This window comes from Balaenoptera musculus, chromosome 11 (genome assembly GCF_009873245.2).
Source record: "Balaenoptera musculus isolate JJ_BM4_2016_0621 chromosome 11, mBalMus1.pri.v3, whole genome shotgun sequence".
NCBI classification, from domain to species: domain Eukaryota; kingdom Metazoa; phylum Chordata; class Mammalia; order Artiodactyla; family Balaenopteridae; genus Balaenoptera; species Balaenoptera musculus.
Genome location: NC_045795.1, coordinates 101,988,929 through 102,014,809, shown reverse-complemented (window position 1 = coordinate 102,014,809; position 25,881 = coordinate 101,988,929). Strand labels below are relative to the sequence as shown.

General features: G+C 55.4%; 2 protein-coding genes across 2 annotated transcripts in view; one reads left to right on the top strand and one right to left on the bottom strand.

The window, feature by feature from the left end:
- Positions 1 to 14,017, bottom strand: part of EFCC1 (EF-hand and coiled-coil domain containing 1) — a 33,193-nt gene extending 19,176 nt beyond the window's left edge. Inside the window, exons 1-2 of the mRNA XM_036870204.1 lie at positions 13,319 to 14,017; positions 11,655 to 11,938 (exon numbers count right to left, since the gene is read on the bottom strand). Coding sequence (XP_036726099.1) covers positions 11,655 to 11,938; positions 13,319 to 14,017 — 983 coding nt within the window. The remainder of the gene's footprint in view (positions 1 to 11,654; positions 11,939 to 13,318) is intronic.
- Positions 10,968 to 25,881, top strand: part of CFAP92 (cilia and flagella associated protein 92 (putative)) — an 88,132-nt gene continuing 73,218 nt past the window's right edge. Inside the window, exons 1-2 of the mRNA XM_036870616.1 lie at positions 10,968 to 11,369; positions 24,759 to 25,054. Coding sequence (XP_036726511.1) covers positions 24,856 to 25,054 — 199 coding nt within the window. The 5' untranslated portion in view covers positions 10,968 to 11,369; positions 24,759 to 24,855. The remainder of the gene's footprint in view (positions 11,370 to 24,758; positions 25,055 to 25,881) is intronic.

Here is a 25,881-nt window from a genome sequence, read left to right as displayed (position 1 = left end):
GAGGTTGTGTACGTGAAGTCGTTAGTGCAGTGCATCATGACCACAGGTGCACAGAAACGCTGGCCTCTGTTCCCTCCTGCCTCAACCCCTGGTTGAGTCAGGGTTCAACCAGAGAAGTGGGGCCAGTAGGGGATGCCCATCTACATCCACGTCTGTAGCTACAGTGCTGTCTCAAGAGCTTTGTAACCAGGAAGTGGCCTCTGTGCTTGTGGGGCCAGCTCAGCGAGTCTGAAATCCAGAGGCAGGGGAGCGCACAGGCGGGCTAGACCCTTGGGCACAGCAGAAACTGTGTCCACAGGTGGAACCTCTTGGTTTCAGGGAAGCCTTCAGCCTTGCTTTAAGGTCTATCGAGTGATTAAATGGGGCTCACCCAGATTAACCAGGATCATCTCCCTCACTCAGAGTCAACTGGTTAAAGACTTTAATTCATATGCAAAATGCCTCAAGGTTAGTGCTTTAATGACTTGGGCTGGAACCAAGTAACTCAGCAAGGTGACCCAGCCGGAGACCATCACACCCCTGGATTCAGCTTTTTCTGAAATGGATAGAACACATTACTCTCCTTTGCTTCCCTCTCTGCATTCAACCCTCTGACACCCAGTGGTCCCCGAGCTTTGGGAAGCTGCAAGGCAGACAGGACATGCAGGGCCTGGCCAGGGCTGGCCAGGAGTGAGGTCGCCAGGCAGCCAGAGGTCCTGGAGGCTCGCACACCGCTGCCTTTGCTGTGTGGCGTTTCCTGAGTGAAGGCTCGCAGGAAACAGAGACGGGTGTGTGAAAACAAAAGAACAACAGTAGGAGGAAGAGCTTGAGGGGGGGGCCTTGGAGGAAGAGCCGAAAATAAATCCTGAAGAGGGGAGTGTGCAGACAGGCCTCGGGGCCTGGGAAGCCTTTTTGACTGTTCCTCGTTTCTGGTCCCTACCTGAATGCGGGGCACCGCCTCTACCGGGGGGTGGGTGCAAGGGGGTGTCTGAGCAGACCCCCCACAGTCCGAGCTGCTAATTTGGCTCCGCAGTTCATCCCACAGGTGAATTGTGTGCTGGAGACACTGTGCTTAGCAGAACGGCCCGACCTCCTGGAGCCTCCCTTCCCCTGGGCGACACGGACCCCGGTGAAGTCACAACAAAAATAAATGGAGGATGGAAAGGCCAGGGGCTGTGAGAGATGACAGCGGAGCAGGCTGGCCGGGCCGGGGCCTCTGAAGATGTCGTGGGATGTAGCCAAGACAGCTGGGTGGATGCGAATTAGTCAGGAGCTGGCTGGGAGCAGTCGGGGAACCCTGTGCCTGAAGTGGACCAGGGAGGGGTTTGGGGTTCAAGGAGCAGAGAGGTCAGCATGGCTGGAGGGGTGCACAGCAGGCAGGGTGGAGGAAGCTGGGGCCGGAGTGGGGGCCCCATCTCTCAGGGCCACGGTCATGGCAAGGAGGCCCTCAGCCCAGGTATCTCAGGATGTGACTGTATTATTGTATTTGGAGACAGGGCCTTTAAAGAGGTGATTAAGTAAAAATGAGGTCCTAGGGTGGCCCTCATCCAATGTGACTGATCTCCTTGTAAGGAGAGGAGGTTAGGACAGAGACGTGCACTGAGGAATGACTGTGTGAGGACGCAGGGAAGAGACGGCCGTCTCCAGGCCAAGGAGAGAGGCCTCAGGGGAAACCAGTGCTGCCCACACCTTGATCTTGGACTTCCGGCCTCCAGAACTGCGAGATGGTGCACATCTGTGGTTGATGCCGCCCAGACCATGGTGTTTGTCACGCAGCCTGAGCTGACTAATACACTGCCACTAACACACTGTAGCAAAGCAGCCACCTCCACCGTGCCCTCCCCTTATTCATCCCGTGTACTGTCACCTGTTGGTCAGCGGTCTCCCCCCAGGACGTCAGCCCCGTGAGGGCAGGGACTTTGCCTCATTCATGGCTGTTTCCCTTGGACCCAGGGCAGCACGGCAGTCTGGGCATGTGACAAAATGTGGTTGGATAAAGAACAGTCAGTGGTTAATTCTGACAGAAAATCGTGAAGAGAGCCCACGGAGAATCTCTGTCCCCTCCCCGCTTCAGGGTCTCTGATGTCAGTGGCTCCAGCCTTCTCTAAGTCACCTCTGTCCTCTCAGGAGGATTCAGGGCAGGTGATGGGAGCCTCAGGCGTTTCCCATGGTCCGTGCACCTGCCCGGTCAGGAGGAAACACCTGCCTTTCTGGGCCAGGCCCTCTGCTTGGCAATGGCCGCAGGGGCAGAAAGGAGGGGCATTGGGCACCGTTGCTGCCCACAGGAGCTCCCAGTCGAGAGGGACTGCTGTTCTTTGCAGAAGTCACCTCCCCTTCGATCCGTCCGTGAGACCCAGGTCCGGTGAACCAGAGTGGCAGTGATTGGTCCAGGGTAGTCACATGACCCCCCCCAACCTAGCCAGTCAGCATATTCCAACATCCCTGGTACCACTGATTGGTTCAGGGATGGGCGTGACCCATGTCAGGATAATCAAGAGTTAATCTAAGGATTTTCTTGGAACTACTGGCAAAGAAATGCTCATTCTATTGGGTTACCCCAATAGAAGGATTGGTGCTAATCCTGGGCTCAGAGGCCCAAACATCCACTTTTTCATCTTCCCTTTGCTTGGTGCCACACTGCAGCCTTCACTCGTCTTGGATTCTCACTTCTAAGGGGAAGGTCACGAGGTGGAGTTTGTTGTTCTTGTCTCATGGCATCCTCCTTCTGTCTCCTGATAACAGCCCCCACTTTGCTTTCAGGAACTGTCCCGCCCCCTACCCATCCTAGCATCCGCCTCTCCCAGGCCACAGGGCTGAGTGTGCATCCGAGTCCTGGCTGGCTGGCGTATCCTAGCGCCCTGGCCACGGTGATGGCCTAGAGGTGGCCTGTCACCCAGGCTGGGCTGGGCAGCGTTCTTCCCTGAGACTTTATCTGCAGGTGCTGGGACGCAGTATGCCGGTCACTGAATTTGGAAAGTTACGGATCTGGGGTCACTGCAGCCGGTCCCCTCCCGTGTGCAGCAGGAGCGCGTGAAACCAAGCAGGGACAAGCGGAGATGCGGGGTGGATGGACAGAGCTGGTGGCACGGGATTTAACGTCTGCTCCCTGCAGGTAAGCGCCGACTGATGACAATGAAATTGGTGGATTACTTACTACGTGCTGGGCACACGTCGAAGTGCTTTTTACACGTTATCTCATTTAAGTCTTACCTATGACGTAGGCACTAAAATTAACCTCATTTTCCAGATGAGCAAACGGAGGCAAAAACAGGTAGAGTCAGAGCCTCTCAAGAAGTGTCAAGGCACCAAAGAAGATGGACAAAGCAGGCAGTGGCCAAAGGCGACTGACTGGTCTGGCACTTGAGGCCACCCCGGGTCCTGTGCGGCTGCCCCTGACCTGGGAAACCGATATCATGGTCCTCTTGTCACCTGTCTGTGTGCCTGAGGCCACCCACCTGGTTTGGAACTGGGAAAGCAGGGCTCGCGAACGTAGGGTCTCAGGGCATCCCCAACTAACCTCGAAGGCGCAGAGCCGAGGTCTGTTCCCGAGCCCCGAGGGAAGCAGCACGAGAGCCCAGGACTCTTGGGCCCTTGAGGACGGAGTCCAGCCTGGGCTATGCCCTGACTGCCTGGGTGACCTTGGCCAGATCACCTCAGAGAGGGACTCTATCCACCGAACAACTCAACAGGTGGTCCCCGGCTTCCCCCCCCCACTCACTGCCTGCGCTCATTCCCCGGCTCCGCTGCCCTCTGGGGCCCCGTCCTGGCTGTTGGGCTCACACGGACGTGCACTTGTGGTTTCTGGGCAGGCCTTGCTTTTCTGGAGAGCAACGAACAGATGTCCCATGCTTTCTGCCTTTAATAGCGTTGTGGAGGCCACGTGTCTGAGGGACATGGCCAAGACTCATCACAGAGCCCACCCCGGGCTTCTGGTCAGGAGCAGACAATGAAACCCAAAGCCCAGTGTGTTCCAAGCAGTGTTAGTTGAGTTCCTGTAACTTCGGCTGAAGGGCATCCCTAACTGATGACCCCACCGCTAGAGATGTCTTCCCAGCTGCCCCTGGAAGGTCATCTTCACGCAGGTGTGGTGTGACCGCCCACGTGCCATGCTGGCCGTAGTGGGTAACCTGTGGCCAGTGGAGCGAGAGGTGTCGGGGATGCAGCGAGAAATTGTAGGTGGGACTTGAGTTTAGGTCCAGGCGGTGTGGCTTCTTAGCAAACTCCGGCTGCAATTTCAGGGTGATGTAGCAGGGGGATAAAAGGTCCGGTAACCCCCCGTCGAAGGCTTCCTGTGTCCCGGCCGGACCCTGAGGACGCAGGAGGAACCACATTCACCTGACACCCCCCTCCTCAGCCTGTACGCAGTGGGATCCTTTGCTGACCTGGGCTCCTGGGGGTCCCTGACTGTGAACGCGACCAGGTAAGATTCTCGAGGCACGGTGCTCACTCCCACTGACCCCTGAGGTCCTGGCTCACCATCCAGCCGGCAGCGCATAACGCGCCCACGAGTGCCACGTCGGAGTGCTCTGTTAACGCTAGGGTGAAAGCCGCTCGTGTTTGCTCTCCCCAGCCCCGCGCGAGGTGAGGACACCAAGGCTGGCTCTGGGTGACCCCTTGCTGGCTCCTCCCCCCAGAGGTAGGTCCCCATTGCCAACCTGGCTGTTGCCTGGGGCTCTAATGCCTGTTTCACCCTGCAAACCCTAAGGTGCTGTCCCTGAGGAAGGCTCTGACCGAGGACGGAGAATGGCAGGTTGAGGCTCTGCCCAGCTCCAGGTAAGGCCTCCAGGTGTGGGGCTGGTGGTCCATCCCTTCTCAGGCGCTGGACCCAGAAATGGTCTCCTCACCAGCCTCCTTGCCTCTCACCTCCCCTCCTGCCCATTTGTCCTTCACAGGCAGCCTGAAGGGTCGCTCTGAAGCTCAAAGTGATCACTTCACTTCTGTTTCGAGCCCTTCTCTGTCTCCCTCGTCCTCTGGGGTGAAGGCCTCGTGCCTCAGCCTGGTGCTCAGGGCCCTTCGCCATCCTCGCCTGCCCTTCCAGCTTCCTTTCCTGCCACTTTCCACCTCAAACCCGCCAGCCACAATACGTCTCCCTGTTCCCAAGAGGCACCAAGGCCTTCACACCTCCAAGCCTTTGCACTCACGGCAACCTGAATCTGCGATACCTCAGAAAACTCCTACTCATCCTTCCACACCCAGCTCAGATGACGGCATTCCCCCAAGAGATGCCCTAGCCAGCGTCACTCACGCTGAGGTCAGGGTCCTGTGCTTGCCCACACTCTGCAACTCCGGTAGGACCCTGACACTCAGCTGACACTGTCCACTCCTTGTGTGGTCTCCACACACAGAGGGTTCTCTGGGGCCAGACTCTGTTCATATCAACACCACCAACCACCACTACCATTACTATTTATGGGGGGTACTGTGATAAGGGATAAATAAAATAATAATCTCCAGCATTCGTCAAGAGTTTTCTCAAGGCTAAGTGTTATTCTAGGTGCTTTGTACATATTAGCACTTTATCTTCAAATTCCCTATGAGGTGAATATAATAATCATTATTATTCTTGTCACCCTCATTTTAAAGATGAGGAAAAGGAGGCTCACAGAAGCAAGAATGACTGAGATATGAGCTTCGCTGGTGGCGCAGTGGTTAAGAATCCACCTGCCAATGCAGGGGACACGGGTCGAGCCTTGGTCCGGGAAGATCCCACATGCCGCGGAGCAGCTAAGCCCGTGCGCCACAACTACTGAGCCTGCGCTGTAGAGCCTGCGAGCCACAACTACTGAAGCCCGCGTGCCTACAGCCCGTGCTTGGCAACAAGAAAAGCCACCGCAATGAGAAGCCCGCGCACCGCAACAAAGAGTAGCCCCCGCTCGCCGCAACTAGAGAAAGCCCGCACGCAGCAACGAAGACCCAACGCAGCCAGAAACAATAAATAAATAAATAAATTTATTAAAAAAAAAAAATGAGTGAAGCAGGTCAGAGCCCAGAGCTGCCCACTCAGCCTGCACCTCCCTGCCCCCACGTCACTGAACACACACGTCCAGAGCAACGGGGCCCCAGCCCACTTCACAGATGAGGTAACTGAGGCACAGTGGGAGGGGCCAGCTCAAGGTCCCACCGTAAAGATCTGGAAAAGCTGGGATTCAAGCCCAGGTTGGGCTGGGCCTCCCGAGCCTGGGCCTCCACCCACCGAGCCCCGCTCTGCATCTCGACGGCCCCCGGGTGGGCCTGCAGCAGGTGCTGGGCCAGCAGTGTCCCTTTGTGAGCCCGGGGTATTGTTCCCTGGACAAAGGCCTCAATTCCCACTAGCGGCCACCCACACGCTCCCTTCTAAGGATAATGGAATCCGCAGCCAGCCAGCCCCCAGCTCCAGATGGCGCCCCCCGCCCGTCTGCTTCCCTCCTGACCCACCGACTGCGCCCACCCCCCATCAGGCCGGGCTGCTGCACTGGGGCGGAAGAAAGGAGGTGGCCCTCCAAGGCCTCATCTTTGTGTCCTCAGCATGGTGGCCGGCCCAGTGAGCTGCCCTACGCCTCCCTCCCCCCCCATCCATCCCAGCCTTTTCATCCTTCCCGGACGACAACAAAGCCACAGAGGCGGCCCCTCCTCCGGCTCCAGCTGAGCTAGGTTTTCTGTCTTCTGGGCGTTGGAGCCCAGCCCCTGCCCAGCAGTGCTGGCCCCAGGCAGCTGCCCAGGCGTCTTAAAGGCCCAGCTTCTCCTCCGTGGCGCAGAGCAAGGGGCGGCAGGGCAGAGGAAATGGCTGAGACACGGGGCTTCAAGAGAATCTAGTCACCGGGTGGACGATGGTTCCCCTCGAAGCAGGATCAGGCCATTGGACCACTCGGGGCTCGCCTGGTGCTGGACTCCTGCACGCCCACGCCCATTCTTCCAAGACGTTTTTGAGGCTGCATCCATCCATATGCTTGTTGGTCCGTTCACTTGTTCGTTCACCGTCTTACTGGGAGCCCTGGGCTGGGTGCTGGGCCAAACAACGTCAAGACATCGTGCTTCCCTAGGAGGGCTCACGGGCTGGGCCCGGAGGCCAGTAATAAGGATCCTTTTGGCCCATCCTCCCAGCAAGTTCTGAAGCACTGAGACAGGCAAGGTTGGTGAGGGTGCAGAGTGCCCCCTACTACCCCAAAGCGTTCAGCAGCCTGGCAGAGCTGACTTTGAGACAAGCCTGTCCTGCATTTAAGCAGGCTTCCTTCCGGGGCCTCCACTCAAGAGATTCTCCAGTTGCCACAGGTGGGCTGTTCCCGAGACAAGAAAGGGGATTTGGGCTGTGAGTTCCCGAGAGGAGCAAAGGCAGGGGTGTGTGTTGTTTAACACGTCTGGAATATGTGCTCCCGTGATTCTCCTGGGAGGATCTCAGTCTCAGAGTTCGACAGGGTTGGCTGTGGGTTTGTATGTGTTTGGTGGGTAAGTGACTAAAGTTTGGTCAATCGGAGCATCCAATCATCCTGGCCCCCTGATGGGTTCTGGGATGAACATGTTTCCAAGTTGGTCCATTGAGGCTCAGCCTGGCACTCCAGTGGGATAGCTCAGACAAGAGATGACCTTTCGAGATGTAAGTGCCCCAGAGGCTACCAGGGGAGAGAACTTGCCTGAGAGTGAAGCAGAATTTCCATATCCTGGTGACATTGTTTGAGTACCTGGATCCAGCCATGCCTGAAGCTGGACATGCTTAAACTTTACTGAGAGCCAGCTTCTTTTTTAAGCAAGTCAGTTTGAGTCAGGCTTTCTGGCACTCATCTAAGAGACCTGGCTGATAGGAAGAAAGAGAAAACAGAGGAGAGAAAGGTAGAGAGGGTTTGGGTGTAGTTTGGGAGAAGTGACAGGGAAACACTCTAGATGGATGGGGGCGGAGGTTAAATGACACTGTATGAATCGTGATGTTAAATATTCCATATGAAACTATTTGCATCAGTGCAACGTAATCCGCGTCTTCCCCTCTGCATCATCTGTCAGGGTTACCATGCTCACAAATGTGCTGGGAGGAGGGACTGTCTTGTGGGATTTGGAGGAGCTGAGTCTGCCATCTGGGACGAGGTGGACCCAGGAGACCAGCCGTGGGAAGCAGAAGCTGATGGGGTTGTGGTGGACCGGGTAATCCTCCGCAGACTGGGCTGGCTGGGTGAGCCCAGGGTCTTTGCCCAGCTCCAGGAGGCTGCAGATCACGTTGACACGGGGAATGCTTGTATCTGATCCAGGACTCCCATGGTTCTGAAAGCAGCAGTTGCTCTCTTGGGGCCCCTCTGCACAAAGCATGTTTGTCCCAACATGCGTGTTCATGGCCTGTTCCATTCGGGCCCAGGAGACCCTCAGAGGGCAGTGGGCATGCCTGTACCAGTTCTGTGTACCCAGGTATCCGCACAGGACTTTGTCCATAGAAGGTGCTTAGAAAATGTGGAACGAATACCTGAGTGTCTCCAATGGCTTAAATACTTACTGTCTATTCTCTTAGGTTCCTGGTCAGGATGGCGGATTGAGGTGCTACGGGAAGCTCTCTTTCTGTCTACAAACACACAGAAGTGCTGGATAGAATATAACCATTTAAAAGAATCCAGAGTCAAGGTCAAAAACAAAAAGGTAAGATGCCCAGCTTGTGTGGGGAGCAGGAGATGGAGCTGAATTGCCCTTGAGGGGTCAGGACTTGGGTTCTGAGGCCCAAGTGGGGAAGGGGCAGGAGACCCTGCGTGCTGAGTGAAGACAAGGAGGCCCTGCATGAAGCCCAGGGTCATCCAGGGCCGTCTCATCCACAGACAGAGGCGAGAAAAACCCTGCTGACTGACCTTGGGATGTTATCCTAAGGTGTGGAGCTCAACTTCTCCCCACCTGTGTAGTGAGAAACTTTGAGCTAAGAAATGCATTTAGAAACCAGCCCAGAATCAGGCCCTGGTTGAGGCAGAGGGCGAGCTCCATGACCCTGGAGATCAGGGGGACCCTCCAGGATCTTGGCTTCTGCCAAAGGTAGGCTCATGGGCAGCAACCACAGAGCACACTGGGAACTCATCATCACGACGGGAAGAGCTGGGCAAGCTCGGGGTTACAGCAACCCCAAAGAGACGCGACAGAAGGAGGTTTACCTGAGAAACAGGGAAAGGACTGGGTAGAACCCACAACAAAGGACTGAGTGGGAGGGAAAAGGAGGTGCAGGTTTGAGAAAGAACTAAATAGAAGTCTGAGCAATGAGGAAGAGAGTTGCTGAGATTTCTCTTGAGGAGGTGGCAGAGAAGGGGAAGGAGGTTTGATTTGGAGTTGGGAAGCTCAGCTGAGTTCTGGATCCATCAAGCTTGGCTACGTGACTAGTGTTCTCAACTGTTCTATCCCCTCCCCTTTCCTTTCTCCAAAGAGGGAGAGCTTTGGGGGCAAGTCAGCCCACAAACCTGCAAGCTCTGACTACAGAAAATGGGGAGAGGAGGTTTGCTTCTGGGGCTGGATGAGGTTTAAGGACAGGGAAACAAGTGACAACCATCACCTAATCACCGTGTGAAGGTCACTCTCTGGTCCGTGGTTTCCTCATTCACTGGGCATCTCCTTTGGAGCCTCTGCAATATCTGCTCCCTTTTTCCTTCCTAAGAGAGCCTCAGGTTTGGCTGCGGCATCAATATCACCAGACTCTCTTGCAGGCAGGGGCAGCCACGTGACGCAGTTCTGGCCAAGCTGATGGAGGTACAAGTTCTGGCGGGAGAAGGTGGAGGGGCCTCTCCCTGAATACAAAGGCAAAGCTCACTAGAAGAAAATCCTTCCCACCCCCAATATCACTGGTCCTTCTTATGCCTGGATAGCAGACATGAGGCCTGGAGGTGCAGCAGCTGTCTTGTAACCATGAGTCAGCAACAAAAAAGGTAAAGTGGAAAGACAGAAAGAACACAGGCTGTGGGGGCAGACAGACCTTCCTTTTCCACTTTCTGGCTGTGTGGCCTTGGGTACATCACTTAACTTCTCGGAGCCTCACTTCCCAAAACGTGTAAGATGGGGATAAAACCTCTTCCTTGAACAGTCCTTGTGAGGATTAAATACTGCATTGACTATGGCTCCACTTTTTCTCCTGTAAAGAGCTATCCCAATGTTTGGAGTTATTTTTACAATCATGCTGTGACAGTTACTTTAGAGCAAAAGAAAGAAGAGACCCTTTATTTCTCCTCTTGGAGAAAGTTCCAAGGCGGGATATGGGCCTCAAGCCAACGGGCCCTGCTCTTTGGCCGATCAGCTATGCAAACAGGAAGTGACTATCCAAACATTTGGAGCTGCAGAAGGCTAGCCCAGAGCCAGCCTCCTCACTCCACCATGGTGCCTCCTTGTCTCCCCGCTGGGAGCACCTCAAAAGTCAAGGACATGGTCCCCCCGATGAGGAACTAGGTTCAAAGCCACCCTTTCTGGCTGCCCTGCCCACCAGTCTGGGCCAGACCGCCTGCCTTTCGGGCTGAAGTCGGACAGCAGCCCCTTGCCCGGCTCCCACTGTCTTCTGCCCTTCCCCTCTCCTTCCATTTCTTTGTCACAACTGTAGCCAGGGTGATTTTTTTTCCAGTGCAAGTCTGTTCCTGTCGCCCCCTTGCTAGAACTTTCCCATGGCTTCATGCTCTCTCGAGGGAAAGGCTGAAGACCTTGTCACAACCATTGCGGTTGGCCTGGCCTCGGCCTGCCTCTCCAGCTTTACCCCTCCAGCTGCTGTTCTAGCTGCTGGACCGGGCCAAGGTCCCTCCTGCCTCTGCGCTTGGCCCACACTGTTCCCGTTTCCTAGCACGCTCTCCCCCCTCCCCCTCCCTGGCCCGTCTCGCCAGGTCACGTCCCAGCCTCAGCACTCCACTCCCGGGGCAGGTCTGCAGGCGCTGGCTGAGCCTGCAGCGGGCATGACGAGGGCCCTGCTCTCCCTGACAGCAGGCAGCCAGCTGTTGCCACACATCTGCTCACGTGGGGACCTCACACGCTCAGGGCGAGGATTTCGGAATGTCTTGTTCCGAATGACACCCCCGGTGGCTGGCATAGACCCTGTGCAGAGCTGGTGCTCAGTAAATGTGGAAGGCAGGCAGGCCGGGTGCCTTGTGATTTGAAAGGGAGGGAGGTCTGTTTACTGAGCACCTAAGTGAGCCAGGCGGGGCCTCACTGCCTCTTCACAGCCTCCCTGGCAGGCAGGGGCCCCAAGCTCTGTTCCATCCAAGAGGAAACAGGGACTCCGAGGGGGGGCTGTGACTTGCCCAAAGTCACACATCTGTCAGAGACCCTGCCAGGATTTGAACCTTGGTCCCCAGCCCAGCTTCCTACCCTGGTGGAGCTAGCACAAGGGATCACTGCGCATCTGTTTCCTTCCTCAGCTGGAGAATGGGGACATAACGGTACCTACCTCACAGGTCCGGTGGCTGTGAGCACTCAGTGAGTTACGTCAGGTAAGTGCTTAGCTCAGAGCCTGGCGCACCTTAGGTGCTCGGTAAGTGTTATCTGTTATCACCATTGTTATTGCACTGATCAAAGAACAAATAAGAACAAATATATCCTATTGCCCCCAGCGAATAGGCAAATGGAGGGGCTTTATGGGGGAACAGGCCCACGGATGGATGGGTGGGTGGATACCTGAAGACGTGAACAACACGGGGACGAGTTGAGGGGAGGAAAGCACACCTGAGGTTCGGGAGAAGGAGAGCTGATCTGGGGCACCCGGGCCGCCGGCTCACCTGTAGCGCTGCAGCTCGCCCTCCAGCCGCCGCACCCAGCGCTGCAGGCCGGGCACCTGCCGCGCCAGCGCCTCGAGCTCGCGCACGCGCGCCAGGCTGCGCAGCACTGCCTGCCGGGCCTCCTCCGCGCGCCGCCGCACCTCGGCCTGGCCCCGGCGCAGCCGCCCCGCGCGGGCCTCGGCTGCCGCCAGCGCGCCCCGCGCCTGCCGCAGCTCCCGCGCCACCGCCTCGGGCCCGCCGTGCGCCGCCTCCTGGGCGCCCGTCTGGCTCTTCCAGAGGCCGACCTGCCGGAACAGGGCAGCAGGGCAGGCGGTGAGCGCCTCGCGCCAGACCCCACCCGGCCCAGGGCGCGTGAGCAAAGCAGCCCGGCACGTTTCTCGCGCTCGTGCTCGCCGCCCTGGGCCCATCTGAACTCGTTTAACCCTCGCCCTAACTCTACCGAGGCGGGAGCTCATGTCATTCCCTTTTAATGGATGCGGGCCACTGGGGCACAAAGCCCATATTCTGTTGTTTGCACAGTTCGACAGAGTCCCAAACGCCTGCGCTCTTCTTTGCCCTCGGGGCACTCCGCTCCGCCGCGCTCCTCCCCCCCGAGACTGGGGAGCGCGCTATGGGCGTTCGCGGCCCTCCCCGCTGTCTGCTACTAGGCAGCCGGCTCCTTGAGGGTGCGGTTTGCTTCTGTCGGGTTCACTGCTGGGCGTCCGGCGCCTAAAACAGGCCTGGTGCACTTTAGGTGCTCAGCAAATACTTGGAGAACTAATGGTCCTGGACGATCTTATTCCACATAATGGCAGTACTTTCCCGCCCCGGACTTGGCTTCTCCGATGCCCGCTGGCCGTGGCCCCTGAAATCCGCGCCTTGCACCCCTGCACACTCCCTGGCCTCTCTCTACCCCTCAGGGCTGTGACCCCGGGCTGTGTGGGGAGCGGGCAGGGCTACTAGAACGTCAGCTCCCTCCTGGCCTGTGGTCCCTTGGGTCAGAGGCCGTCTGGTTCTCGTCTGACCCCGACCCCCGCATGGCCTTTGCCACACGGCTGGGCACAGCGTTAAGTGCTTGTTGACTGAACTGCAGATGCCTGGGCTGCGCCCATGCCTCTGTCGGTGCCTGCCCCCCGCAGCGCTGAGTGGCCAGACCTGCCTGGTCGACAGTGACACTGGCTAGCATCGGGACACCAGGCCTGGCCCTGAGGGAGGCCCTCCAATGTTTGTTGTGTGACTGCACCGAGCTGCCTATGTACCTCGTTAGCTCCTTAAGGGTGGGGACAGGCCTTCCTCACACCTTATCTCCTAGGCCTCCTGGAATCCTGGCACCGCGGAGAGCTCCGGAGGCGTATGTGTGTGAGACTGTTTCCTGCGAGGGTCCACGGCTGGGTCAGAGAGGCAGGATGAGATGGGCTGTGTGTGTGTGGCGGGGGAATGGTTTTCTCGGAGGGACTGGAGTTTTGGGGGGCTGCAGTGGGTGATGTGAGTAGGGGCGGGGACTAGGGTGTGTTGGAGTGGGATGGGGTGGCCAGGGACAGGATGCAAGTAGGCTCAAGTGGGGAGGGCCGCCCCTTCTCCCCGTCCTCTTCCTCTGCTCAGCAGGGGCTCTGCAGCCAGCCCGCTGTCAAACCCCCACCCCCGCCCCATTCCATCATCACCCTCCGCCCCGGGACCGGGCGCACCTGCAGTGCTAGGCAGCGCGCGTCACTGCTCTGCAGCGCGGCCCGCAGGTCCTCCACCAGCTCGCGCAGGCTGCTGTTTTCTTCCTCCAAGCGCGCCAGGCGTTCGCTGTCCGGGCCGCCGTCGGGGCCGGGCGTACGGGGCGCTCGGCGGCGGCGGCGGCGCGGACGGCGCAGGCGGATCTGCGTCTCGATGTGCTCGCTGAGAGCGCCGCGGGGCAGACGGGGCCCGGCGCGGGTGCCGAAGTAGCCGCAGAGGCGCGCGTGGAACTGGCGGAAGGTGAGCTCAGGCGGCTCGGCGCGCAGTGCCAGGCGCGCCTCCTCCTCCGCGTCCGCGTCCCCATCGGTGGCCACCCCAGCGATCACATCCCCGGAGTTCGTGTCTCCCGCGGCTGTATCCCCGGCGGCCTCCCAGGTGGCGGCAGCCTCCTCGGCGCGCAGCCCCAGCACCGCGCAGAGCGCGCGGAAGTCGGCGCGGGGCAGGCGGCCGGCGCCTCGGCAGTCCAGGTGGTGGAAGACCTCCTGCAGATACTGGTCCAGGCCCGTGGCCAGCACCACGATCTCGTTCTCCACGCCTCGGTCCAGCCCGTAGTGGTGCGCCAGGGCGCTCAGCAGCCACTGCGTGCGCCGCGCTGGTCGCTGGTACGGGTCGCCCGCCGCGCCTTCCACGCCGGTCCCCGTGCCCGGGCCGCTGGACTCCATCGCCGCCGAGCGCCGCTCCTCGGGTCTCTCCGCCCCGCCACTTCCAGGGGCGGCCCCAGAGTTTCTTGAAAGGAGGGGCTTAGCGGTGGCGGTCTGGTTGGAGCGGCGCCGAGGGCCGTGTCCAGCAGCTGCGTTGGCCTGGCAGGGCGTCTGTGTTTACCCGGGTTGGCTTGGAGGGGGCTTGGTTCGGGGACCCAGGAGCCCCGAGACCCCCGCGGGGCCACCGCTGCCTGGTCTCCCTCCTGATCTCGCTTCTCTCGGTGATCCCTGCACTCTTCTCCCCTCATCCCTCCCGGGGCGTTCCTGGCATCCCCTCTTTTCCTCCCATTCCCGGGTCTGTCTGCTTTCAACTCCCCCACTCTCCACCCAGCTGCGTTGTGCAGAGAGTGTGCCCCGAGACGGGGACAAGGGGTGGGCTCGGGATAGGAAGCTGGGGAGAGGCTGGAGGGTGCCCCCTGGTCCGGTGGCCCCCTGGTCTGGTCCACGCCCACGCGTCACTCCACCCCTTCTCGCCAGAAAACCTTTCGAGGGTAGCCCCGCGAGCTAGCTGGGACTGTACTCTACTCCCGTAAGTACAGAGAAGCCCCCCTCCCCTTAAATTCAGCGACTGGGTTCCTAAACCCGCTTCTCGCTCCACCAGGGCTGGTGCAAAGGGCCTCACGTGGCAACTAGAGCAGAGGAAAGCCCAGCTCCGAGAAGTGAGGGGATGCGTTAGGGCCATCCCGCTGGATAGAAACCTATCTGAGCCGGACCCTTGCTCTTTAAGCTCTGTGTGTGTTGAAGTTGGTGGGGGGGGAGGTAGGAAAGCCGTGGTCTCCGTCTTCACACCCGTTTGTGCCTGGGGAGTGGATTGGCCCTGTGACCGGAATTCCATTTCTGAGTTGGGGTTAGGCTACCAGGTAGCTCTTTGGCCAACATTTCCTCTGGTGCCTTAGAACACCTTTCTGGAAGATGAAAGAAAAATCAGCCTTTCAGGTGAATGTAAGGCTGCTTTTCCTTTTTTTTTTTGACAAGAGAGGTGTAGAGATGTCCTAACCTGATACCTGCTCTGGGAACCCTCATCCAGCCTCGCAGGAGCAAGAGGCAGATTTAGATTTCTTCAGCTGACCTTGGCTATACGATGGGCAGAATCTGGCCTGTGTACAGCTCTAGGAATTTAAATGTTAAATCCTGGAATTTGAAAAAGCACTGAAATTCTATCTCCTCTGCTGCAGTACCCCAGAATAAGCACTTTGTCCATTTGGCAAATTTCTACTCATTCTTGAAGACTTTGCCCACCACACACCTCTGCCAGGAAGGAGTTAGATGCTTCTCCCCAACCATTTTGGATGTGCATTTAAAAAAAAATTATTAAAATGGTAGCAATTTGACAAAAAATTTTACATCAACTCCAATTCTTGGCTTCTGCCTTAGAAAAAACACATGTGTACAGGATGTTCACTGCATCGTTGTTTATAATAGTGAGAAACTGAAGACAACATTTTGCCCATTGGTACAGCAGCCGGGATGAATCACCACAAAAGGATGAGTGGAAAAAGCGACAATAACAACACACCCACACAAAACGGTACTAAATATCTTCTGTGAGGACATGTGTATGTAAGTGCATAGAAAAAGACGGAGGGATTCACAGACAGATTCAGTGGTTATTTCCAGGGGTCAGAGGAGTTTGGCTTTCAGTGTAACATCTCTCTTTTTGACAAGGGAGTTGTTTTTGTTTGTTTCTTTTCTCTTTTTCTTTTGGAGGGAGAAGACATACTTTATTTGCCATTTACAGACCACAAAGTTCACCCATTTAAGGTATGTTAATAAGTGGTTTCTGGTATATTTATAGAGCATATAACCAGCATCACAATTTCATTTTTAGAAGATTCTGATCACTCACCCCCCCAAAAAAACCCTTGTACTGGGTAGCCCACCCCCTGCTCCAGTTTCCTACCCTCCACTCCCAACCCCCAGCCCTAGGAAACCACTATTTTCTGTCGCTGTGGACTTGACTATTCTGGACATTGTGTATAAAACAGAATTATACAATATGTAACTTTTTGTGACCGGCTCCTTTTTGAGAACATTAACAATAATGTTTTCCAGCTTCATCCATGTTGTAGCTGGCATACGTTTCATTCCTTTTTATTGTTGAGTAATATTCCATTGTATCGATGCACCACCTTTTTTTTTTAAATTTTTATTTATTTGTTTATTTATTTATGGCTGTGTTGGGTCTTCATTTCTGTGCGAGGGCTTTCTCTAGTTGTGGCAAGCGGGGGCCACTCTTCATCGCGGTGCACGGGCCTCTCACTATCGCGGCCTCTCTTGCTGCGGAGCACAGGCTCCAGACGCGCAAGCTCAGTAATTGTGGCTCACGGGCCTAGTTGCTCCGCGGCATGTGGGATCTTCCCAGACCAGGGCTTGAACCCGTGTCCCCTGCATTGGCAGGCAGATTCTCAACCGCTACGCCACCAGGGAAGCCCTGGACCACCTTTTTGTTTATCCATTCATCTGTCGATGGACGCTTGGGTTGTTTCCTCTTTTTGGCTGTTATGAATAATGCTGCTGTAAACATTCATGCAGAAGTTTTTGTATGTTCATATATTTTCACTTTTCTTGGGTATATACCTAGGGGTGAGATTGCTGGGTTGTGTGGTAGTTTTATGTTTAACTTTTGAGGGCCTGCCAGGCCATTTTCCAAAGTGGTTGCACCATTTTCATTCCTACCAGCAGTGTAATTCATGTATTTCTCAATGGGTAAAGGAATACAGATGTTCTCAGTCCTCGACTCCTTCCCCTCCTCCCCTCCACCACCTCCATCTCAGTTCGCGGGGCCTCCAGCCTCCCTCGGCAAATCCCTACCGTCTTGGGTTCTTCTGTCACTTTCACACCCACATCCGGTCTGTCAGGCCATGCACCTTCAGAGCTCACCCCCAATCTGCCCCCCTCTTCCTGCTCCACTGCTGCCCTGGACCAAACCCCCAGCATCTCTCACCTGTATCATTGCAACAGCCTTCTCCCAAGAAGTGCCCCTGAGTTCCTACGTCTGTCCTCCACAGCCAGAGGACGCCCTCCTTCGCTCAGCACCCACCGTATCTCCCTCTCTCAGGGACTAAAGGCCCAGTGCAGTGGGCGCCCATGTCCCCCATAACCTCCCGCAATGCCTCCCTCACTGACCTCCTTGCCGTTCTTCTAACTCACCTCAGGGCCTTTGCATCTGCTTCCCCAGATGTTTACAGCCCGCCCTCTCACCTCCAAGTCCCTTGCTCCAGCGTCAGCCCCTCAGTGAGGCCTTCGGTGACATTGCAAGCCCTTTGCGCCCCTAACAGACTCTCTTGCCTGGTGCGTCTGTCTGTCTCCCTGTAACGCACAATCAGCCGTGAGGGGAGGGACGCTTGCCTGTCTATCTGCCGGGCTTGGTGTCGGGGACACTGAGAGAAGAGCTCCAGCCCCTGTCTGAGCTGCCTGCCCGCAGCTGCTGCCGGGCACAGTGTGGCATGAGGCTCTCCATGCGCTTTCTTTGCCTACAGGTGAGACATACTTTTTTTTTTTTAAATTTATTTATTTTTGGCTGTGTTGGGTCTTCGTTTCCGTGCGAGGGCTTTCTCTAGTTGTGGCGAGCGGGGGCCACTCTTCATCGCAGTGCGCGGGCCTCTCACTATCGCGGCCTCTCTTGTTGCGGAGCACAGGCTCCAGACGTGCAGGCTCAGTAGTTGTGGCTCACGGGCCTAGTTGCTCCGCGGCACGTGGGATCTTCCCAGACCAGGGCTCGAACCCGTGTCCCCTGCATTGGCAGGCAGCTTCTCAACCACTGCGCCACCAGGGAAGCCCGAGACGTACTTTTTAACTTGTATTTTAAGAAACAGCATTGTACCACATTGCCATTTATTTGCAGGCCTGCCACGAGGGCTGAGCTTCACAAGGCCAGAGACCTGGTACCCCCATGCCCAGCACAGGGCCTGGCATTACGTAGGCACTAATTATGTCATTTGTAGATGTGGACACACTGCATCAGCAGGAAAACTACATGTAGCTGGCAACTCTCGGATTCAGGCATCCCTGGGCCCAGAGATGCTGGAGTCAGTGAGACTCCAGATGTTAGGTTGATTGGACTCCCAGCTGGACCATAGAAACTTCTAGGCCGGGAGTCCCACCGCTGGGGGCATTGCTGTCTGCACTTAGAACAGGACTCTGGGGACTTCCCTGGTGGTCCAGTGGCTAAGACTCTGCACTCCCAGTGCAGGGGTCCCAGGTCCGATCCCTGGTCAGGGAACTAGAGCCCGCATGCCTGCCGCAACTGAAGATCCCACATGCGCCAACCAAGATCCTGCGTGCCGCAACTAAGACCCAGTGCCGCCAAATTAAAAAGAAAAAAAAAAGAATGGGACGCTGGAACTTGACTCTGGACTTTTTTTTTTCCCACATCTTTATGGGAGTATAAATGCTTTACAATGTTGTGTTAGTTTCTGCTGTACAGCAAAGTGAAGCAGCGTTATATATACGTATATCCCCATATCCCCTCCCTCTTGTGGCTCTGGACTTTTGAGCCGCGTCTCTGCAGATGAATCTGATTCAATTTCATGTTAATGCTGAGAGCTGGTGACCCAGGGGAGACTACCCCCGTTGCTGCAGCTGGCGACGGCTTTTGCGGAAGGAATCCTTTGAACAGGAACTTTTCTGGGCCAGTCAGTACTGAAAAGAAAGACTTTAAATATCTTGCCATGGAGCCATCGCCTGGCCTCTGCCCCCCGCAGCTCCTTGGGGGCAGGGGAGTCCGGGTTGATAATGGGGCGCTGTCAGGCCCGTCTGTCTGCGGGCAGTGTTACCAGGCGCCTCTGAAATCATCCCGGTTGGACCCACAAGGTTTTTGTTTAAGGCTCTAAGTGAGCAAACCCAGAGGTCTCCTGCGCTTTTGTCTGAGCTGGGGGATGGGTGTGTGTCTGCGTCGGGGGGAGAGCCGAGAAGTGATTTTTCTGAAGTCAGCTCAGTATTGTTTGAGCCATTCCAAATAGTATATTGTTCACAGTGTCTAGAAACAGCCCAGCAAAATGCTAAAAAGCAAAAAAAACCATCCCCCCTTGTGCCAACAAGAGAAGAACACAGGGTTCTTTTGATGTATTTGTTTTCAGATGTTTTCCATGCATTTAAGCATGAAAGAACTTTTGGGGGTGGTGAAAACATTCTATATCTTCATTGGGGTGGTAGTTACGTGACTGTATACACCTGTCAAAGCACTTAAAAGGGTGAATTTTACAGGATGTCAGTTGTACCTCCTTCAATGTGACATAAAGAAACGAGTTGAAATGCTGCTGTTGGGATCTTTCTTTGCACATCAAGCATCTTCCTAAATGGCTCCGCCATCATTACCATTCCTGCGTAACGTTCTCAAAGACTGGTCCACACTGCCTCTTAGGACTGACCTGGGAGGTGCTTTGTCGTCCCAATAGGTGCACATCGAGGTGGTTTGCAGTTTTTCTCCGTTCAAACAACACTGTGAACGGTTGGCTCTATTTCCTGGGTGCTTTACTGCAGGGCCAAGGAGTGCGGACATTTTATAAGCTCTTGATGTTGTCAAACTGTTTTTCAGAAAGTTTGTGTTGTTCTGTACAGTCCCCTGGAGTGTCTGGGATTCTCCGAGAGCCATCATTTTTAGTGTCAAAGCTTTTACATTTTTAGGAGTCTTGGTTAGTGGATTTGCTTAGTGTTCAGACGCCAAGTTTGACTTCTGTCTATTAAAAATGGGCCTGGGTTAGGCAAAGATTTCTTAGATACAACACCAAACACATGGTCCAAAAAAAGAAAAAAAATCAATACATTGGATCTCATCAAAATTCAGAACTTTTGCACTTCAAAGCGCAGTGGTAAAGACGCCATTAAGAAATGACCGGACAGGCAGGCGACTGGGAGAAAATCTTGACAAAACACATGCGCAATACGGGCCTTGTATTCAGAATTGACAAAGAACTCCGACAGCTCAATAAGAAGAAGACAAGCAACCCAATCGAAAAATGGGTGAAAGACAGGGACAGACATTTCCCCAAAGAATATATATGGATGGCCAATAAGCATGAGAAAAGATCCCAGTACCGTTAGGCATTAGGGAAATACAAAGCAGAACCTCAATGAGAGACTATTTCGCCCTCACAAGAATGGCAATAATAACTGACGGACAATAAATGTTTTTGAGGATGTAGAGAAATAGGAACCCTCACACGTTGCTGGTGGGAATGTGAAATGGTGGAGCCACGTTGGAGAACAGTTTGGCAGTAAAAGATAAGCATAAAGCCTGATGCATAAGTGTAGCATACTACGTGACCCAGCTCTCCCACTGCTAGATGCCTCTACTCAAGAGAAACGAAAACATCTGTCCACACAGAGACCGTCATGTGAATGTCCTCAGCAGCATTCTTCATAAATGTCTAAATGTCCAACCTTAATGTCCATGAACTGATGGCTGGATAGACAAAATGGATTTATGGCTCCATTTATAGGAAATGTTCATTAAAAGGCACATTTTTAGAGACAGAAAGTAGATTAATGGTTGTCTAGAGCTTGGGGTGGGAACAGAGATTAATTATAATTAATTATAGTACTTTTGGGTGAAACTTGTGCAGGAAGGATCTTATTAGGGAGATGAAACTGTTCTAAAACTTACTTATGGTGATGATTTCACCACTTGGTGAAGTTACTAAAAATCATTGAATTATACACTTGAAATGGGTGCACTGTATGATATAAAATACACCTCAGTAAAGTTGTTTTAAGGGGGGGGGCGCTTTGCTTAGGAGAGGGATGGCAAGAAGAAGATGGGCGTATGCTTCCAGCTGCCAGAGTCTTGTGATAACTTCAGAAAGCTCTCTGGGCGCCTTGGGAGCTGTGGTGCTCCACTGCCCTGGAGGAAGAAGGAAGCGGGGACAGATTGCTCTCAGATTGCTGCACTCCACGGGGTGCCCCTTTGCAATGTGACCTTGCCCTTCCTCCTGTCCTATTCCTCACCCCCTTGAGTCTGGGCTGGCCCTTGTGACTTGCTCTGGTCAACGGACTATGGCGGAAGTGATGCCATGCTAGTTCTAAGCTTAGGTCTCAAGAGGCCTTGCAGCTTCTACCTTGGCCCTCTTGGAACCCTGCCCTGAGAAGCCCGTCTGAGGAAGCCACTGCCGCCTGGTGGAAGATGAGGAGCCACGTGGAGAGGAAGTGAGGTGCCCTAGGCAACGGCACCAACTGCCAGACACGTGGGCCAGGCCAGCTTGGACCTTCCGGCCCTGTCGACCCTCCACATGAGTATAACCTGGTGAGTGAGCCCGGGGGCCACCAGTGAAGAACCGCCCAGCTGACCCATGGAACTGTGAGAAATAGCTAGTGGCTGTTGTCTTATCCACTAAGTTTTTGGGGTGGTTTGTTATGCAACAATAGACAATTGAAACAAATAACCCCTTTCCTTTCCTTTGACTTTGCCAGCCCTGACACCGTCTTTGCTGAGGGGAGGTTGTAGACCCACCCCTCGTGCCTGAGTCTCAGGTGACACACCTTTGCCCTCATTCCATCCCATGATGCCCCGGCTCTTGACCTGGACACTACCTCCCTCAGGGAAGTGGTTCCACATCTTGGCTGTGCAGTGGGATCTTGGTGGAGGTGACTTTAACAAACAAGGGTTCTGTTCCAGTTATTTATTATTGCACAACAAATAATCCCCAAACTTAGTGGGTTAGGACAACAGTAACTTAACTTTGCTGATAAATCTGCAATTTGCAGAGGGCTTGATGGGGACAGCTGGTTTCTGCTACACATGGTGTCAGCCAGGTGACTCAAAGGCTGGGGGCTGGAATCACCTGAGGTCTGGCTCTCACACTTTGGGCAGTGACGCTGGCAGTTGGCCGGGAACCCGGCCGGCTGTTGGCCAGAGCATCTACACGTGGCCTTTCCATGAGGCTGCTTGGGCCTGCTCACAACATGGTGCTGGGTTCCTAGAGTGAGCACCCCAAAGAACAAGGCAGAAGCGCATGGAATTTGTATGACCTGGCTTCAGATGTCACCTAGTGTCACTTCCACCCTGCTCTGTTGGCTGAGGTGGTCCCAAAGTTCTGTCTGGGTTCAAGGGGGAGGGGACTAGATCCACCACAGGATGTGAAGAGTGTTGACATCACACTGTAAGAAGAGAGGGTGGGAGGGAATCTATTGAGGTGTTTGGAAAATACAATCTATCAGCAGTTCCTAAGCCCCACCTCTGGAGAATCAATTCCACAGGTCTGGAGTGAAGCCTCAGGACTGAAGATTTGACATGATCCTGGGTGATTCTCATGCACATCCAGGACCTCTCAAGCCTGAGTTCAGGGCCGCCCCACAGGAGGGGCTGGGGAGATTGGCTGCTGCCCTTGGTAACAAGGTGGTCGAGGACCCTTTGAAGCAAAACCAGCCACAGGCAGCAGGTGGCACCTGACGGGCAGCAGGCCTGCTGTCTGTCCCAGGGAGGGTGGTGTCACTGACCGGCTCTTGTTAATGGGGCCTTTTGGGAGCTGGTGTATCCTAGTAGCCTTTTCCCCTTGCAGCCCTGGGTGTCTTTTTAGTACTTCCTTGCTTATGGACGGTAGTCTGCAGGCTGCTGGACAGGGCACTCAGTGGTGAAGCTTGAGTCCTTCTCCCCAGGGGACCTCACTGCCATTTGCAGACCTCCCCTCACAGCTGTTCTTGAGGTTCAGTTTTTTTAGACTGATCGAACCTGAGGAATGTCGGAGGGCCCCCGTCAGTGGGCAGTATTCTGGAATACTGGACTACTGTCCCCAGCCCCTGGGGACGGCCTAGGGAGGTGGGCACTGGGAGGCAGGGGGCTTGCGTCCACAGTTTTGCTCTTTGGCCACGGGTAGGTTGTGTCTCAGCTCAGAGCCTCAGTTTCTGCAACAGCTGAGTGTGTGTGGAGATTCCGCGCCCATTCGCTTGAACAAACTACTGCCCAGGGGCTTGGTACCGGGGCCCCCGTGCGCCACTCCAGCCTCATCAAACCTTCCCTGAACTTGCCACACGTTTTCACTCTGCTTGGCCTTTGCGTATGCTGTGTCCTCTTCCTGGAATGCCTTCTCTTGCTTTCCTCGCCTGGCAAACCCCACAGTTTGGCTTTTGTCACCTCCTCCGTGAAGCCTGCCCCAACCCCTCCGGACAGTCGCTTCTGCGATGTGTCCCTCCGCCGCAGCCCCTTTGGTGGTCTGTGGTCTTCTACATCGGGAGCAGCAGTTAGGGGTCTCTCATCTGGGGGTGGGGGGCAGGGTGTCCATCAGATAGTCTGGATTTCAATCCAGTGCCGCCATATACCTGTGTGACCTCAGGCAAATCGCTTCACCTCTCTAAGCCTCGGTTTCCTCATCGCTGAGTTTGGGGCTCATGATGACTAAAAAGAATTCTCATATTTGAAGGACGTCAGTGACAGAAGCAGAGCGTCTATGCCAGAGAGGGATGGGGGGTGGGGTGGGGTCGGGTCATCTGAGTTGGCAGAGCCCAGTGCTTCCTTTGCCTTCATCAAAGAACGGGAGGGGCCGCTGATGGAGCTGCAGTGGGGAGCTGGCAACGCCTCTCCCCTGTACTGCAGGTAAGGCTCAGGTGCATAATAGGTGCTCACGTTCAGAGCAGGAATTCCTTAAAGACTGAATGGGGGCTTCCCTGGCGGTCCAGTGCTTAAGACTTCGCCTTCCAATGCAGGGGGTGCGGGTTCGATCCCTGGTCGGGGAGCTAAGATCCCACATGCCTCACGGCCAAAAAAACCACAAAAATCCCAAACATAAAAAGCAGTATTGTACAACATTCAATAAAGACTTAAAAAATGGTCCACATCAAAAAAAAAAAAAAAAAAAGACTGAGTGGATAAGCGAATAACTGACGGCATGAAGGCAGCTGGTTCTGCATTTGTATACACCTTTTTGCCGGACCTTGTCTGGGCACCTGACCTGGGCCCAGCGGCTGAGGCGGGGAGCCCCGCCCCCAGGAGCCCCGCCCTTGGGCTGTGGCCACGCGCGTCTCCTAGCAACCGCCAAACATAGCGGCGAGGCGGCTCCCGCGGGCCGCCCTGCCCGGGTGGACAGACCAGGTCCTCGGAGCCTCCTCCGTGAGGAGGTTGTGCAGCTGCTGTGCGAGCTGACCGACGCCGTCGTCTGAGCCCACGCGGCTGCCCAGCGCGTCCGCTCACAGGTGCCGCAGGTACCCCCCCTCCGCCCCGTCCCCCGCTCCAGCTGCGCAGCCCCTTCTTAGCGTTTGCTGGCGTGCGGCGTCCGTGGAGGGCGCTTGTGCGCTGAGCCCAGTACTCAGTGCTCGGTCGGGTCTTGCCTCGGGGTCCTCGCCCTCCTTGGCCTCACCAGGCTCTTTCGCGTGCTGTCCCCAAACCAAGGTCATATTGTGCTTTGGCACAGCTAACCCGAGGCCCTCACCCCCCCACTCCCTCCCTTGTGGTTCTTGGGGAATTGCATTCACCTGGGACAGGCATTCCAGACGTGCTCAATGATTAACTTTGGTCCTGAAAGGAGGAACAGCTGGGGCCGGGAGGACGCGACTCTATTTGGAGACGCTGGCTTTGCTGATTATCACGATTACTGACGGCACCATTCTCTGAGGTTCATCTAATCTTTGTTGAGTGCCCGCTGTGTGCCAGGCAGTGTCTGAGGCCTTGGCTGGTCAGCCCGGAACAGGACAAGGCACGGGGGGAGGAGGAGGCAGGCAGGGCTTCCCTCCTGGGAGCAGTGGTGGTGACGGCGGTGCCTTTATTTCCTTGCAGCCGGGAGTGCCGGCTGCGTGGGCCGCCCTGCAGCACGTGGCTGCAGGCCTGTGAGTGGGAGGACGAGGACGAGGCGAGCACGGGGGCCGTGTCCTCCATGGGCAGCTTTTACCAGTCCGGGAGCGAGTGTGCAGTGGAGGAGAGCCTGAAGGTTAGGGCCTGGGCCCAGGAGTCGGCCACTGGCCACCAGTGCAGCGGCGAGTCCTCAGAAGGGCCTGCCAGCACCTTCGACTCGGATGTGCCCCACGTCGTGCCCTGCAAGTTCATCATCTCTCTGGCCTTCCCAGTGACCGCGGGTAAGTGTGACAGCAGAGAGGGAGTGTACCAGTGACCTTCTTCCAGGAGTGTAGGGCGCCTGTGCTCCCTCTGCTGGCTCCCTAAGTAGGGTGGCCGGTGACAGGAGCAGAGGTCCGGAAAGAAACTGCCACTTTAGAGCCCACTGTGGTCCAGGCAAGGAACAGACTCAATCCTCTCAAAACAAGAAGCAGGTGATGTTATTTCTGCTTTTTGCAAATAAAGAAATGACGGAGAGGTTAAGGCATTTTTTTCCCCATAAGCTGGTTGTGCATCATCTAATTCCTTGTTTAAGTACAGATTCTCAGATTATTGGATCAAAATCTCTGAGTGCAGAGGTAATCAGCTACTGCCAAAAAACGCTGTGTAACAAACGCAAAGCAACTCCCCATTTCATTGGCTTCAAACAGAAATCCCTGTGCTGGGTGAGCGGACCAGCTGATCCGGGCTGGGCTTCCTGCAGTAGCTCTGCCCTGCTTCTGTCTCTCTCATCCTCCTCTCGGATGTGTGGGCAATCCAGACGCATTCCTGCCATGGAAAGGCAGGGCACAAAAGAGGGCAAGCCCAGTCACCCCAGCACTCTTCAGGTCTTTGAGCACCTCCCACCTGCAGACATTTTATTGGCCAAAGCAAGGCACATGGTTGAACCCCAAGATTAAGGGCAGAGAAAAGTACTCCATTTTTTTTAAGGTGGACTATCTTTTTTTATATCAGCTTTTTAATTGAAATATAGTTAATTTACAATGTTGTCTTAGTTTCAAGTGTACAGCAAAGTGATTCAGTCATATATGTTCTTTTTCAGATTCTTTTCCATTGTAGGTTATTACAA